This window comes from Mustelus asterias, chromosome 13 (genome assembly GCF_964213995.1).
Source record: "Mustelus asterias chromosome 13, sMusAst1.hap1.1, whole genome shotgun sequence".
Taxonomy (NCBI): Eukaryota; Metazoa; Chordata; class Chondrichthyes; order Carcharhiniformes; family Triakidae; genus Mustelus; species Mustelus asterias.
Window position 1 is genome coordinate 48,566,174 of NC_135813.1, and position 16,263 is coordinate 48,582,436.

Consider the following 16,263-nt stretch of genomic DNA (forward strand, 5'->3'; position numbering starts at 1 on the left):
TGTGTTAGCTTTTATTAACGGGGGCTGGAGTTTAAGAGCCATGGGGTTATGCTGCAACTGTACAGGACCTTGGTGAGACCACATTTGGAATATTGTGTGCAGTTCTGGTCACCTCACTATAAGAAGGATGTGGAAGCGCTGGAAAGAGTGCAGAGGAGATTTACCAGGATGCTGCCTGGTTTGGAGGGTAGATCTTATGAGGAAAGGTTGAGGGAGCTTGGGCTGTTCTCTCTGGAGCGGAGGAGGCTGAGGGGAGACTTAATAGAGGTTTATAAAATGCTGAAGGGGATAGATAGAGTGAACGTTCAAAGACTATTTCCTCGGGTGGATGGAGCTATTACAAGGGGACATAACTATAGGGTTCATGGTGGGAGATATAGGAAGGATATCAGAGGTAGGTTCTTTACGCAGAGAGTGGTTGGGGTGTGGAATGGACTGCCTGCAGTGATAGTGGAGTCAGACACTTTAGGAACATTTAAGCGGTTATTGGATAGGCACATGGAGCACACCAGGATGATAGGGAGTGGGATAGCTTGATCTTGGTTTCAGATAAAGCTCGGCGCAACATCGTGGGCCGAAGGGCCTGTTCTGTGCTGTACTGTTCTATGTTCTATGTTCTAAAAGAGGTTATAAACCTCTCTCTTAAAAGACCTTGGAGAACGCCTTGGAGGACGCTTATCCGAAGATCAGAGGCCGACTGCCCATGACTGCTGAAGTGTTCCCCAACAGGAAGAGAATACTCTTGTCTGGTGATTGTCGAGCGGTGTTCATTCATCCGTTGTCGTAGTGTCTGCATGGTCTCCCCAGTGTACCATGCCTTGGGACATGGAAAGAGGAACAAGTCGAATTGGACTCCTCCGGAAGGCCGCTGCCTTCGACTTGACATGTATGCCCAAGCCATCAGGAGGTGTGTCAATGCCGGATTCATCAGCTGCACTCACAAGACAGCCCCGAACATCACCCAAGCACAACGCAACACCATCTGCACTCTCATGACCTACCGCAACATTGTCACCAAACCAGCAGACAAAGGAGGGGCCATCGTCATACTGAACAGAACGGATTACTGCAAAGAAGTGTACCGACAACTGAACAATGAGTAACACCACAGACAGTTACCCGCAGATCCAACCAAAGAACATACCCGTCAACTCAACAGACTGATCAAGACCTTTGATCCGGACCTTCAAAGCACCTTCCGTGCTCTCATCCCACTTACTCCCTGCATTGGAGATCTCGACTGCCTCCTGAAGATACACAAGGCAAACACACCCGGCCGTCCCATCGTATCGGGCAATGGGACCCTGTGCGAGAACCTCTCCGGCTATGTCGAGGGCATCTTGAAACCCATTGTACAAAGAACCCCCAGCTTTTGTCGCGACACTACGGACTTCCTACAGAAACCCAGCACACATGGAGCAGTTGAACCAGGAGCACTCCTCGTCACAATGGATGCTCGGCACTCTACACCAGCATCCCCCACAACGATGGCATTGCTGCAACTGCCTCAGTGCTCAGCGCCAACAACTGCCAGTTTCCAGATGCAATTTTACAACTCATCTGCTTCATCCTGGACCACAATGCTTTCATCTTCAACAACCAGTTCTTCATCCAGACACACTGAACAGCCATGGGGACCAAATTCGCACCTCAATATGCCAACATCTTCATGCACAGGTTTGAACAAGGCCTCTTCACTGCACAGGACCTTCAACCGATGCTACACACTAGATACATCGATGACCTTTTCTTCCTTTGGACTCATGGTGAACAATCACTGAAACAACTATATGATGACATCAACATGTTCCATCCCACCATCAGACTCACCATGGACTACTCTCCGGAATCTTGGACACACGCATCTTCATCAAGGATGGTCACCTCAGCACTTCACTGTACCGCAAGCCCACGAATAACCTCACGATGCTCCAGTTCTCCAGCATCCACCCTAAACACGTTAAAGAAGCCATCCCCTACGGAAAAGCCCTCCGTATACACAGGATCTGCTCGGATGAGGAGGATCGCAACAAACACCTCCAGATGCTGAAAGATGCCCTCATAAGAACAGGATATGGCACTCGACTCATCGATCGACAGTTCCGACGCGCCACAGCGAAAAACCGCATCGGCACAGGACATGGCGGACAGAGTACCCTTCGTCGTCCAGTACTTCCCCGGAGCGGAGAAGCTATGACATCTTCTCCGGAGCCTTCAACATGTCATTGATGAAGACAAACATCTCGCCAAGGCCATCCCCACACCCCTACTTCTTGCCTTTTAACAACCGCACAACCTCAAACAGACCATTGTCCGCAGCAAACTACCCAGCCTTCAGGAGAACAGTGACCACGACACCACACAACCTTGCCACAGTAAGCTCTGCAAGGCGTGCCAGATCATCGACATGGATGCCATCGTCTCACATGAGAACACCACCCATGAGGTATACGGTACATACATTTGCAACTCGACCAATGTTCTCTACCTGATACGCTGCAGGAAAGGATGTCCCGAGGCATGGTACATTGGGGAGAGCATGCAGACGCTACGACAACGGATGAATGAACACCGCTCGATAATCACCAGGCAAGACTGTTCTCTTCCTGTTGGGGAACACGTCAGCAGTCATGGGCATTCGGCCTCTGATCTTCGGGTAAGCGTTCTCCAAGGCGCCCTTCACGACACTCAACAACGCAGAGTCGCTGAGCAGAGACTGATAGCCAAGTTCCACACACATGAGGACGGCCTCAACTGGGATCTTGGGTTCATGTCACACTATCTGTAACCTCCACGACTTGCCTGGGCTTGCAAAATCTCACTAACTGTCCTGTCTGGAGACAATACACACCTCTTTAACCTGTGCTCAACCCTCTCTCCACTCACATTGTCTGTACCTTTAAGACTTGATTACCTGTAAAGACTCGCATTCCAACCATTATTTTATAAATTGAGTTTGTGTCTTTATATGCCCTGTTTGTGAACAGAACTCCCACTCACCTAATGAAGGGGCAGCGCTCCGAAAGCTAGTGGCTTGTGCTACCAAATAAACCTGTTGGACTTTAACCTGGTGTTGTGAGAATTCTTACCCTGTATGTGTGGCAGAGCCTGAAGTCTGTCTGAAACTCCGCATTGACCTTCACTCAAGGACCAGGCTGGAAAGGAAGGTTGCCACTCTCCAGGATTACCCAGGAGTCTCCAATAATTGAAGATGGATCTCCAGAGCGTCACTTCCCAGGAGAAAACACGCCGAGTTGTTGCAAACAAAAATTATCCTTCCAAGAATAAATCTTTGTAACCTCTGATTATAAATCATAGAAATGTCCGAGATGGAAAAAAGGTGATTGACTTGACAGCCAGAAATCAACCAATCAGATAATGATGACTCCATTTGCTTTCTGATTGGCCGGTGTGGGTGCAGGGGGTCGGGGCAGTTGGAGGTCACCTGGTGACACCTCCTCCAGGAATATATCCAGCCACAGTTGGCAACCTTACTGTGCAGGTTAATACTGAGCTCCCACAGTCAGTTTGTGCAGAGTGAATCACAGAGTTCATGTTCCAGATCTGATTTTGAGGAACTGTCATTGATCTGAGACACTAACCCAACCTCTCTCCCTGAGCTGTCGAGAGTTCCGCACACATGAGGACGGCCTAAACCGGGATGTTGGATTTATGTCACATTATCAGTAACCCCCACAGCTTGCCTCCTGGACTTGCAGAATCTCACTAGCTGTTCTGTCTGGAGACAATACACATCTCTTTAACCTGTGTTTAATGCTCCCTCCACCCACATTGTCTGTACCTTTAAGACCTGGCTGGTTGGAGGGATTCGCATTCTAATCAGTATTCTGTAACTTGATTTTGTGTCCCTGTGCCCTGTTTGAGAGTACATTTCCACTCCATCTGACGAAGGAGCAGCGCTCCGAAAGCTTATGGTATTTGCTACCAAATAAACCTGTTGGACTTTAACCTGGTGTTGTGAGACTTCTTACTGTTGAGAGTTGCCAGGGGCTCTGGGTTTGATTTTTCTCTCAGTGATGGTTAGTGTTTCTGAGTTTTCTAATTGACACTAGCTCACGGAGGGACTCACCGAGCTGTTCGGAGATATTGATGTGGTAATAGAATTTGAGACAGGAGCCCTTGGTCAGAGGGAAATGTTCACTCAGGAGCCAGGCTCTGTCACCAAAACTCAGAGCCTCAGTGTCCACAAATATGTAGTGACCTGGAGAACAAAAAAGGAAAACTTGTATTTACATAGCACTTGTCACATCCTTAGAACATTCCAATCTCTTTACAGCCAATGAAATACTTTTGAGATGTTATAATGTAGAAAATGTGGCAATCAACTCATTAACAGAATTGCCCCCAATGGCAATGCAACAATGTCTAGACATTGGAGAAAGGCAAGAGACAGTTTAAGGTCTCACCTGAAAGACAGCACCTCTGGCAGTGCAGCACTCTCTCAGTGTCAGCCTGACCAAGTGTCTCAAGATTTGAACCCATGAACCAGTCTTGAGTCAGGATTGTGACCAACTGAGATAAGACTGACAATGTAACACAAAGAGGTTAAATTGCAGCCCCATGCAAACACCAACACTGAGTGCTGTGATATCAGGGCTGCCCTTTGCATGGAAATGTATGAATTAAACACTTCATGAATCAACGATCAGGATTTGACCAACAACTAGCATTTCCCTGGGGAAATGAAGGATAATCTACTCACTCCCCCATCACTCGCTTACCAATATCACTGCTTCATTTCCATCACACCTGTAGGCGTCCCATTTGCCATTTTCATATTTCCATTTCCTTGTTCCTCACCTGCATCTTATTCCTATATCTCTCCAAGTCCTTCCCTCTCACTCCTTCACCTCTTCCTCACTTTCGTCTATTCCCCACTCCTGTCCTTACTCAATTAGACAATCCCACTCATGCATACACACACACTCACAAACATGCATACACAAACACTCTCACAGTCACAAAAACACATACACAGACACACACACACACTCACACACACACACTCACAAACACGCATACACAAACACTCTCACAGTCACAAAAACACATACACAGACAGACACACACACACACTCACAGACGCACACTCACACACACTCACAGACACACACACACTCACACAGACACACACACACACTCACATAGACACACACTCACTGGAACACGCACACACACACACATATAAACACCCACACACACACATATAAACACCCACACAAATAATACATACTCACTCACACACAAATACACACATATTGAGAGTAATTCTTCAGCCCCGCTCGTGTTAAGGACGGAGATCTTTGCTGGGCATGAAACAAATGAGCAAATTTAAATTCTAATTGAAATATTCAGAATTGGTTTTAAGCTGAACGCACCCAGCCCCTGGAATTCTCCAAGCCTCTGGCGCAAAGACGGAGACCAGACGTTATTAACCCGCTGGAGGAGCTCGGAGGCCAGAATATCCTCTGAGTGGTCAGGGACACAGTAAGAAGTCTCACAACACCAGGTTAAAGTCCAACAGGTTTATTTGGTAGCAAATGCCACTAGCTTTCGGAGCTTGCTGCTCCTTCGTCAGGTGAGTGGGAGTTCTGTTCACAAACAGGGCATATAAAGACACAAACTCAATTTACAAAATAATGGTTGGAATGCGAGTCTTTACAGCTAATCAAGTCTTAAAGGTACAGACAATGTGAGTGGAGAGAGCGTTAAGCACAGGTTAAAGAGATGTGTATTGTCTCCAGACAGGACAGTTAGTGAGATTTTGCAAGCCCAGGCAAGTTGTGGGGGTTACAGATAGTGTGACATGAACCCAAGATCCCGGTTTAGACCGTCCTCATGTGTGCGGAACTTGGCTATCAGTCTCTGCTCAGCGACTCTGCATTGTCGTGTGTCGTGAAGGCCGCCTTGGAGAACGCTTACCCGAAGATCAGAGGCTGAATGCCCGTGACCGCTGAAGTGCTCCCCCACAGGAAGAGAACAGTCTTGCCTGGTGATTGTTGAGTGGTGTTCATTCATCCATTGTCGTAGCATCTATATGGTCTCCTCAATGTACCATTCCTCGGGACATCCTTTCCTGCAGCGTATCAGGTAGACAACATTGGCCAAGTTGCAAGTGTATGTACCGTGTACCTGGTAGATGGTGTTCTCACGTGAGATGATGGCATCCGTGTCGATGATCCGGCACGTCTTGCAGATGTTGCTGTGGCAGGGTTGTGTGGTGTTGTGGTCACTGTTCTCCTGAAGGCTGGGTAGTTTGTCAGGGACATGGCAGGGGAGTGCCAGGGTGGCACTGCCAAGTTTTATGGGAAGTCTAATAACAATCACTAATCAGAAAAGCTGCATGAGTGGTGACAGAGTTGTGTCGAGATGTAATGCACAGCATAGCATGGAAAGCCTTGTCAACAAGCTTTAACAGCACATGCTGATCACAATCATGTAACACTGACCTTTTGGGTAAGATCAAGCGTTAAATCAAGCCCAAGTTGGGATGCAATGCCTTATCTTGTCAGCTTGGATCTTGTTTGTCTCTCTTGTGGCAACTGTGAATTGGATTCAATTTGAATTTGGATTTTGGAGCAAGCAAGGAGATGAAATCGGCTGCACCCGGTCCACTTTGTGCATTGGCTTTGTAACTTTAGGAATAGAATACATTTTTAAAAAAGTAACACTGAATTAGAAACATCTCCCTAATGACACCTGAAATCCAGGGAGGGATGCAACTAGCGGAGCTCAAATGTTGTTGCTGCACGATGCACCCATGCCTATAAATATTTGCAGTTAATACGTTGGCCAAGCACATCGATTAACATGACTACAATCCAATCCTAATTTTCCAAGAATAAATCCAAATAAAAATTTCTTAGAAATTGAATGGGCAACCTCATTGCAATAGGAAGGTCTTATCATCTAATATGGGTTAATGATTAGCAGTGGTCTATCATAGGGAAAATGGCCATGCCACCTTTTCATTATACAACACCACAAATTCATTGTGAATATCTCGACATGATTTGAATTGTTAGATGTGTTACAGGAGAGTTTTGGCAGTGGTCACCTCCGCATCAGGACAAGGGATAGATTAAAGTAAATAGAAATTTAAAAAGAGCAGGAAAAGAAGAAAAAGAGATCGTAAAAGGTAGAAATATGAAAACTTGAACTTGAACTCCAGATAGAATTTAAATCATTTGGATCATTGCGTCTCTGGTGGCTAAAAACTAATTAATCCGCCTAAAAATGTGGAATGGTACATGTATACACTCTGTGTTTGGGGATATAGCTCAGTAGTTGAGCATTTTACTGGAGATCAAGAGGTCCCTAATTCAAATCCTGGTGCCCCCTTTTTCTTCTTGCCATTACATTCTATTTCATTCCATAAATATTGGTCAATCCACATTGAACAACCAGTTTGCATTTGATCCTGGTTGAATTCTGTACAGTAGTGCGCTGATGTGGTAGAACATTAGACAGTAGATCAACAACTCCAGGAAGTCACACAGACATGCAGACACAAACACACACAGAGCTACATACACATATAGACACACACACACATATATATATATATATAGACATACACACACACACACCCCTACATATAGAGACACACACATACGCACATACATATAAACATGCACATACATATAGACACGCACACACACACACACACACACACACACTTTTTGGCTAACAGCAGCAGTATTAACACCATTTCATACTCAGAAAGGCAGCACACCGCAGCCTGCCAATGCCACCCACCTTGTGAGGTCCCCAGTGTGTGATCCACCTCAGGCCCTTTGAAGTAGCTGGGAGCTTGTCCATTGTTCCAGTCCCAGTCCTTGGAGTCAAGTTTGGGGTTCAGGACATTCTTCCAGCCACACAGGCCCCGCTCAAAGTCACAGGTTCCTAGGAATGAAAAGTCAGATAATTCATTCCTCTGTCTTGCAGGTAAATATCTGCAATTCCTGATCGTCAGCATTACCCAGACCAACCCAGACCGATCCAGTGACCAGACTGACCCAGACCCACCCACACCGATCCACCGACCAGACCGACCCATCCCAGTCCAGCCCGGTACAGTCTAGTTGGCCCCCAGTTGGCGGAATGTGGTGTGTGGAATGTCAAGGAGTAAGTAGAACCTTTATGATGCTATTTCAGTGGCACCCACTCTGATACCCCCAATGTGAAGCAAGTGAGTCCACCTCCATCTGGGGGAGCTGATGTTAAATATCTGCAATAGCTTCATCCTGTCCCCTGACCCTCTCTGACCTTGGCTATCTGGGTTCAGGTAAAAGTGTGGTGGCCCCTCCTGCAGCCTCAATGGGGAGGATTGCTAAGGATGAAGGTGTTGGGGGTCTGACCAGATACACGGTCAACAATGGAGGCACCCACTGTCAGAAGCCCAAACACTGAGCTCCCTGCTTCCTCATCAGGATGTGGGCCAGTCAGTGTCAGGGTTCAGAGTCACCCAGTGCCTGGGAAAGTCTGGGCCCTCCCTACTCGAACACTAGGTCACATAGGAGCAGGCCCTGACTGGCACAGAGGGCAATTCCTGGACACTGAGGGAGCTGAGTGGGCACAGGAATGGGGAATGGGTATGATTAAAGCTCATTAGAACATAGAACATAGAAAAAATACAGCACAAACAGGCCCTTCGGCCCACAAGTTGCGCCGGTCATGTCCCTACCTACCTAGGCTTATATATAGGCTTACATATAACCCTCAATCCTATTAAGTCCCATGTACTCATCCAGAAGTCTCTTAAAAGACCCTATCGAGTTTGCCTCTACCACCATTGACGGCAGCCGATTCCACTCACGCACCACCCTCTGAGTGAAAAACTTACCCCTGACATCTCCTCTGTACCATCTCCCCAGCACCTTAAACCCGTGTCCTCTCGTAGCAGCCATTTCAGCCCTGGGAAAAAGCCTCCGAGAATCCACCCGATCTATACCTCTCAACATCTTGTGCACCTCTATCAGGTCACCTCTCATCCTTCGTCTCTCCAAGGAGAAAAGACCGAGCTCCCTCAGCCTATCTTCATAAGGCATGCCAACCAATCCAGGCAACATCCTTGTAAATCTTCTCTGCACCCTTTCAATCATTTCCACATCCCTCCTGTAATGAGGCGACCAGAACTGAGCACAGTACTCCAAGTGGGGTCTGACGAGGGTCTTATAAAGCTGCATCATTATCTCCTGACTCCAAAACTCAATCCCTGGATTGATGAAGGCCAGCACACATACGCCTTCTTAACCACCTCCTCTACCTGCGAGGCTGATTTAAGAGTCCTATGGACCCGGACCCCAAGGTCCTTCTGATCCTCGACACTGCTAAGAGTCTTACCCTTGATATTATACTCCTTCATCCCATTTGACCTGCCAAAATGGACCACTACACATTTATCCGGGTTGAAGTCCATCTGCCACTTCTCCACCCAGTCTTGCATCCTATCTATGTCACGCTGCAGCTTCTGACATCCCTCCAACCTATCCACAACCCCACCAACCTTCGTGTCGTCAGCAAACTTACCAACCCATCCCTCCACTTCCTCATCCAGGTCATTTATGAAAATGACAAACAGCAAGGGTCCCAGAGCAGATCCCTGGGGCACTCCACTGGTGACCGACCTCCATTCAGAAAAAGACCCGTCTTCATCCACTCTCTGCCTTCTGCAGGCAAGCCAGTTCTGAATCCACAAGGCAACAGCCCCTTGGATCCCATGCCCTCTCACTTTCTCGAGAAGTCTTGCATGGGGGACCTTATCGAACGCCTTGCTGAAGTCCATGTAAACCACATCTACCGCTTTTCCTTCGTCAATGTGTTTAGTCACATTTTCAAAAAACTCCACCAGGCTCGTAAGGCACGATTTGCCTTTGACAAAGCCGTGCTGACTACTTTTGAGCATACTAAACTTCTCTAAATGTTCATTAATCCTGTCCCTCAGGATCTTCTCCATCAACTTACCAACCACTGAGGTTAGACTCACCGGTCGGTAACTTCCTGAGCTATCCCTATTCCCTTTCTTGAATATAGGAATCACATCTGCAATCTTCCAATCCTCCGGAACCTCTCCCGTCTCCATCGCCAGAGGCTCTGCAATTTCTTCCCTCGCCTCCCACAGTAACCTGGGGTACATCCCATCCGGACCCGGCGACTTATCTATCTTGACGCTATTCAAAGTTTCCAACACATCCTCTTTCTTAATGTCCACATACTCAATCTTTTCAGTCCGTCTCAATCCTGTAGTACAACCACCCAGGTCTTTTTCCACCGTGAATACTGAGGTAAAATAATCATTAAGCACCTCTGCTATTTCTTCCGGTTCTGTACAGAATTTCTCACCTTCACCTTTTATAGGTCCTATTCCTTCACATCTCATCCTTTTACTCTTCACACATTTATAGAACGCCTTAGGTTCTCCTTAATCTTACCTGCCAAGGCCTTCTCGTGACCCCTTCTGGCTCTCCTAATTTCTTTCTTAAGTCCCTTCCTACAAGCCGTATACTCATCTAGATCCCTATCATCGCCTAGCTCTCTGAACCTTTTGTACACTTTCCTTTTCTTTCTCACTAGGTTCAGCGCAGCTTTCGTGCACCACGGTTCCCGTAACCTACCAAAACCTCCCTGTCTCATCAGAACGTTGTCATGCAGAACTCCAGACAAACATTCCTTGAAAATCTGCCACCTTACTTCAGTACTTTTCCTCGAGAATGCCTCTTTCCAATTTATGCTTCTAATCTCCTGCCTGATGGCTTCATATTTCCCCTTACTTCAGATAAACAATTTCCTCACTGGCTACAGGGGAGGTCAACACAGTAAGAAGTTTAACAACACCAGGTTAAAGTCCAACAGGTTTATTTGGTAGCAAAAGCCACACAAGCTTTCGGAGCTCCAAGCCCCTTCTTCAGGTGAGTCACTTGTGTGGCTTTTGCTACCAAATAAACCTGTTGGACTTTAACCTGGTGTTGTTAAACTTCTTACTGTGTTTACCCCAGTCCAACGCCGGCATCTCCACATCATTCCTACATCTCTCCAGGATCTGTTTCCCTATCTGCTCCTCAACATCCCTGTTACTATTGGGCGGCCTTTAGAAAACACCCAGCAAAGTTATCGATCCCTTCCCGCTCTGGACTTCCACCCACAGAGACTCCGTAGACAACCCTTCCACGGCTTCCACCTTCTCTACAGCTGTGACAGTATCCCTGATCAGCAGTGCCACTCCCCCCCCTCTTTTGCCTCCCTCTCTGTCCTTTCTGAAACATTTGAAACCCGGCACCTGAAGTATCCAGTCCTGTCCCTGTTCCCAAGTCTCCGTAATTGCCACCACATCACACTTCCAAGCATCTGATCCACACTCTAAGCTCATCCACTTTATTCACTACACTCCTGGTGTTGAAATAGACACATCTCAAACCTTTGGTCTGAGCTCTCCCCTTCTCCATCACCCGTCTATTCTCCCTCTTACACTGTCTACAATCCTTCTCTATTTGTGGGCTAAATTGCTGGCTCATTCTCCAGGGACCAGGAGTGGGAGGAGGTTGGAGATCACCGGGTCACTCATTACGCGTAGGAGTTATGGGTCTTGTGCTCCAGAACTTTCCACTCCCCTAGCCAACCTCTTCTAGTACAGTTACAACACTGGCATCTACCCGGCAATGTGGAAAATTGCCCAGGTATGTCCTGCACACAGAAAGCAGCACAAATCCAACCTGGCCAATTACTGCCCAATCAGTCTATTCTCGATCATCAGTAAAGTGATGGAAGGGGTCATCAACAGTGCTATCAAGCAGCACCTGCTCAGCAATAACCTGCTCAGAAACGCACAGTTTGAGTTTCGCCAGGGTCACTCAGCTCCTGACCTCATTACAGCCTTGCTTCAAACATGAACAAAAGAGCTGAATTCCACAAGTGAGGTGAGAGTGACAGCCCTTGACATCAAGGCTTCATTCGACCGAGTGTGGCATCAAGGAGCCCTAGCAAAACTGGAATCAATGGGTATCAGGGGGCAAACTCTCCACTGGTTGGAGTCACACCTAGTACACAGAAAGATGATTGTGGTTGTGGAGGGTCAGTCATCTCAGCTCCAGAATATCTCTGCAGGAGTCCCTCAGGGTCGTGTCCTAGGCCCAACCATCTTCAGCTGCTTCATCAATGACCTTCCCTCCGTTGTAAGGTCAGAAGTGGGGATGTTCACCAACGATTGCACATATTCAGCACCATTCGTGACTCCTCGGATACTGAATCAGTCCATGTTCAAATACAACAAGATCTGGACAATATCCAGGCTTGGGCTGATAAGTGGCAAGTAACAGTCACGCCACACAAATGTCAGGCAATGACCATCACCAATAAGAGACACTCTAACCACTGCCTCATGACACTTAATGGTGTTACCATCACTGAATCCCCCACTGTCAACATCATTGGGGTTACCATTGATCGGAAACTCAACTAGACTCGCCAGATAAACACAGTGGCTACAAGAGCAGGTCAGAGGCTAGGAATACTGCAGTGAGTAACTCATCTCCTGACTCCCCAAGCCTGTCCACCATCTGCAAGGCACAAGTCAGGAGTGTGATGGAATACTCCCCACTTGCCTGGATGGGTGTATCTCCAACAACACTCAAGAAGCTTGGCACTATCCAGGACAAAACAGCCGGCTTGATCGGCACAACATCCACTCCCTCCACCACTCAGTAGCAGCAGTGTGTACTGTCCACAAGAGTCACTGCAGCAATTCACCAAAGATCCTTAGACAGCACCTTCCAAACCCATGACCACTTCCATCTAGAAGGACAAGAGCAGAAGATACATGGGAACACCACCATCTGGAGGTTCCCCTCCAAGCCACTCAGCATCCTGACTTAGAAATATGTCGTTGTTCCTTCGCAATCGCGAGGTTAAAATACTGGAATTCCCTCCCTAACAGCATTGTGGGTCAACCCATAGAACATGGACTGCAGCGATTCAAGAAGCCAGCTGGTTTCTCAAGGGTAATTATGGATGGGCACTAAATGCTGGCCAGCCAGTGACGCCCATGTCCCACAAATGAATAAAAAAACAGGGTCACTCACCAGAGAGTAGGGGTTAGGGACACACGATCACTCACTAGGAGATGGAAGTTGGGGGTTTCAGGGTCACTCTAGCAGGGAAGGGTTGGGGGAGGTCACAAGGTCACTCACGAGGATGTACAGATTTTGGGTCAGAGGATCACACACCAGGAGATAGGGGTTAGGGGTCACAGGATCACTCACTGTGGATCTAGGAGTTACTGATAACATGGTCACTCAGAGGGATAGGTGTTAGATTTCCTGGGTCACTCACGAGGAGTTACGGGTCACAGGTCACTCACCAGGGGGTTGGGGGTCACAGGGCAACTCACCAGGAGGTTAGGGGTCACAGGGTCACTCACCATGGGGTTAGGGGTCACAGGGTCACTCACCAGGGGGATAGGGGTCACAGGGTCATTCACTATGGGGTTAGGGGTCACACACTATGGGGTTAGGGGTCACAGGATCACTCACCATGGGGTTAGGGGTCACAGGGTCACTCACCATGGGGTCACAGGGTCACTCACCAATTTGAGGACATTCTTTATGATCAAGTGTGACATCATCGATTGCAATGTGTGACATTTCCGCTCCTCCACCAATCGCTTCAAAGATGAACTGAAACAAGAGACGTTGTCAGGAACCTGGGTCATCATTGCTCACCCTCCCCAATACACCCCTGCCCCAGCCCCTTCCCCACCCCAACACTCCCCACGCCCTATCCCTCCTCCCTCCCCAATCCCTCACCCTGCCCCAACCCCCTCCCCAACACTCCCACACCCCCACCCCATTTCCCTCCCCCTCCCCACCCCCACCCAATCTCCCTCCCCCCTCCCCCACCCCATTTCCCTCCCCCTGCTCCCTCCCCCACCCCCTTCCTCCCTCCCCCTGCCCTCTCCCCCACCCCTCCTCCCTCCCCAACACGCCCCCTGCCCCAACCCCCTCCCCGTCTGCTTTGGACAGAGGTTGGCGGGGGGCCCGGAGGTCTGAAAGCGATCCCTGCACCGAGGGATTGCAGATAGTCAAGATTTGAAGTTGTGGAACAGAAGTGGTTAGAACCAGGAACCGGGAAGAAAATAGGTTCGGAAATTTGTTCAAGATATTTGTGTTTGCACTGGAGTGTCACTTAGGCTTAAGTCAGAGTCTGGTGACTGAGGGAATTTAAGGGTTAATTTCTATCAGAAGTCGAGTCCTTCTTTAATTTTTAAATTAACAAACATTTGCTGTTTGGGATGAAAAAGGGTGAGTTTTAGTTCAGAGCTTAGGGAGAGCCGATACAGGCTCTGCTTGCAACTGCACTTAGTGAATTAGATAACTGGCTTCAACAAATTTCCAGAGGCTACATTCAGAGTGTAAAAACAGGCAACCTTACAGTGCTTGTATTGTCTGTACTGGAGTACTCGGGCTGCAGGAGAGTGTGACAGTTGGTGTCTCAGTGAGGGAGTGCTGCTCGGGCTGCAGTAGAGTGTGACAGTTGGTGTCTCAGTGAGGGAGTGCTGCTCGGGCTGCAGGAGAGTGTGACAGTTGGTGTCTCAGTGAGGGAGTGCTGCTCGGGCTGCAGTAGAATGTGACAGTTGGTGTCTCAGTGAGGGAGTGTTGCTCGGGCTGCAGTAGAGTGTGACAGTTGGTGTCTCAGTGAGGGAGTGTTGCTCGGGCTGCAGTAAAGTGTGACAGTTGGTGTCTCAGTGAGGGAGTGCTGCTCGGGCTGCAGTAGAGTGCGACAGTTGGTGTCTCAGTGAGGGAGTGCTGCTCGGGCTGCAGTAGAGTGTGACAGTTGGTGACTCAGTGAGAGAGTGTTGCTCGGGCTGCAGTAGAGTGTGACAGTTGGTGTCTCAGTGAGAGAGTGTTGCTCGGGCTGCAGCAGAGTGTGACAGTTGGTGACTCAGTGAGAGAGTGTTGCTCGGGCTGCAGTAGAGTGTGACAGTTGGTGTCTCAGTGAGAGAGTGTTGCTCGGGCTGCATGAGAGTGTGACAGTTGGTGTCTCAGTGAGAGAGTGTTGCTCGGGCTGCAGTAGAGTGTGACAGTTGGTGTCTCAGTGAGGGAGTGTTGCTCGGGCTGCAGTAGAGTGTGACAGTTGGTGTCTCAGTGAGGGAGTGTTGCTCGGGCTGCAGTAGAGTGTGACAGTTGGTGTCTCAGTGAGGGAGTGTTGCTCGGGCTGCAGTAGAGTGTGACAGTTGGTGTCTCAGTGAGGGAGTGTTGCTCGGGCTGCAGTAGAGTGTGACAGTTGGTGTCTCAGTGAGGGAGTGTTGCTCGGGCTGCAGTAGAGTGTGACAGTTGGTGTCTGACTGAGGGAGTGTTGCTCGGGCTGCAGTAGAGTGTGACAGTTGGTGTCTCAGTGAGGGAGTGTTGCTCGGGCTGCAGTAGAGTGTGACAGTTGGTGTCTCAGTGAGGGAGTGTTGCTCGGGCTGCAGTAGAGTGTGACAGTTGGTGTCTCAGTGAGGGAGTGTTGCTCGGGCTGCAGTAGAGTGTGACAGTTGGTGTCTCAGTGAGGGAGTGTTGCTCGGGCTGCAGTAGAGTGTGACAGTTGGTGTCTCACTGTGGGAGTGCTGCTCGGGCTGCAGGAGAGTGTGACAGTTGGTGACTCAGTGAGAGAGTGTTGCTCGGGCTGCAGTAGAGTGTGACAGTTGGTGTCTCAGTGAGGGAGTGTTGCTCGGGCTGCAGTAGAGAGTGACAGTTGGTGTCTCAGTGAGGGAGTGCTGCTCGGGCTGCAGTAGAGTGTGACAGTTGGTGTCTCAGTGAGGGAGTGCTGCTCGGGCTGCAGTAGAGTGTGACAGTTGGTGTCTCAGTGAGAGAGTGTTGCTCGGGCTGCAGTAGAGAGTGACAGTTGGTGTCTCAGTGAGGGAGTGCTGCTCGGGCTGCAGTAGAGTGTGACAGTTGGTGTCTCAGTGAGAGAGTGTTGCTCGGGCTGCAGGAGAGTGTGACAGTTGGTGTCTCAGTGAGGGAGTGCTGCTCGGGCTGCAGTAGAGTGTGACAGTTGGTGACTCACTGAGGGAGTGTTGCTCGGGCTGCAGTAGAGTGTGACAGTTGGTGTCTCAGTGAGGGAGTGCTGCTCGGGCTGCAGGAGAGTGTGACAGTTGGTGTCTCAGTGAGGGAGTGTTGCTCGGGCTGCAGGAGAGTGTGACAGTTGGTGTCTCACTGAGGGAGTGCTGCTCGGGCTGCAGTAGAGTGTGACAGTTGGTGTCTGAGTGAG

At 48.9% G+C, this 16,263-nt stretch overlaps 1 protein-coding gene across 2 annotated transcripts in view; it reads right to left on the minus strand.

The window, feature by feature from the left end:
• The window catches only part of LOC144502597 (apical endosomal glycoprotein-like), a 131,021-nt gene that overhangs the window by 21,148 nt on the left and 93,610 nt on the right, over positions 1-16,263 (minus strand). Inside the window, exons 8-10 of one of the 2 annotated variants that reach the window (XM_078226715.1) lie at positions 13,601-13,691; positions 7,780-7,926; positions 4,091-4,222 (exon numbers count right to left, since the gene is read on the minus strand). In XM_078226715.1, coding sequence (XP_078082841.1) covers positions 4,091-4,222; positions 7,780-7,926; positions 13,601-13,691 — 370 coding nt within the window. The remainder of the gene's footprint in view (positions 1-4,090; positions 4,223-7,779; positions 7,927-13,600; positions 13,692-16,263) is intronic. The other variant, XM_078226716.1, reaches the window with a different exon arrangement.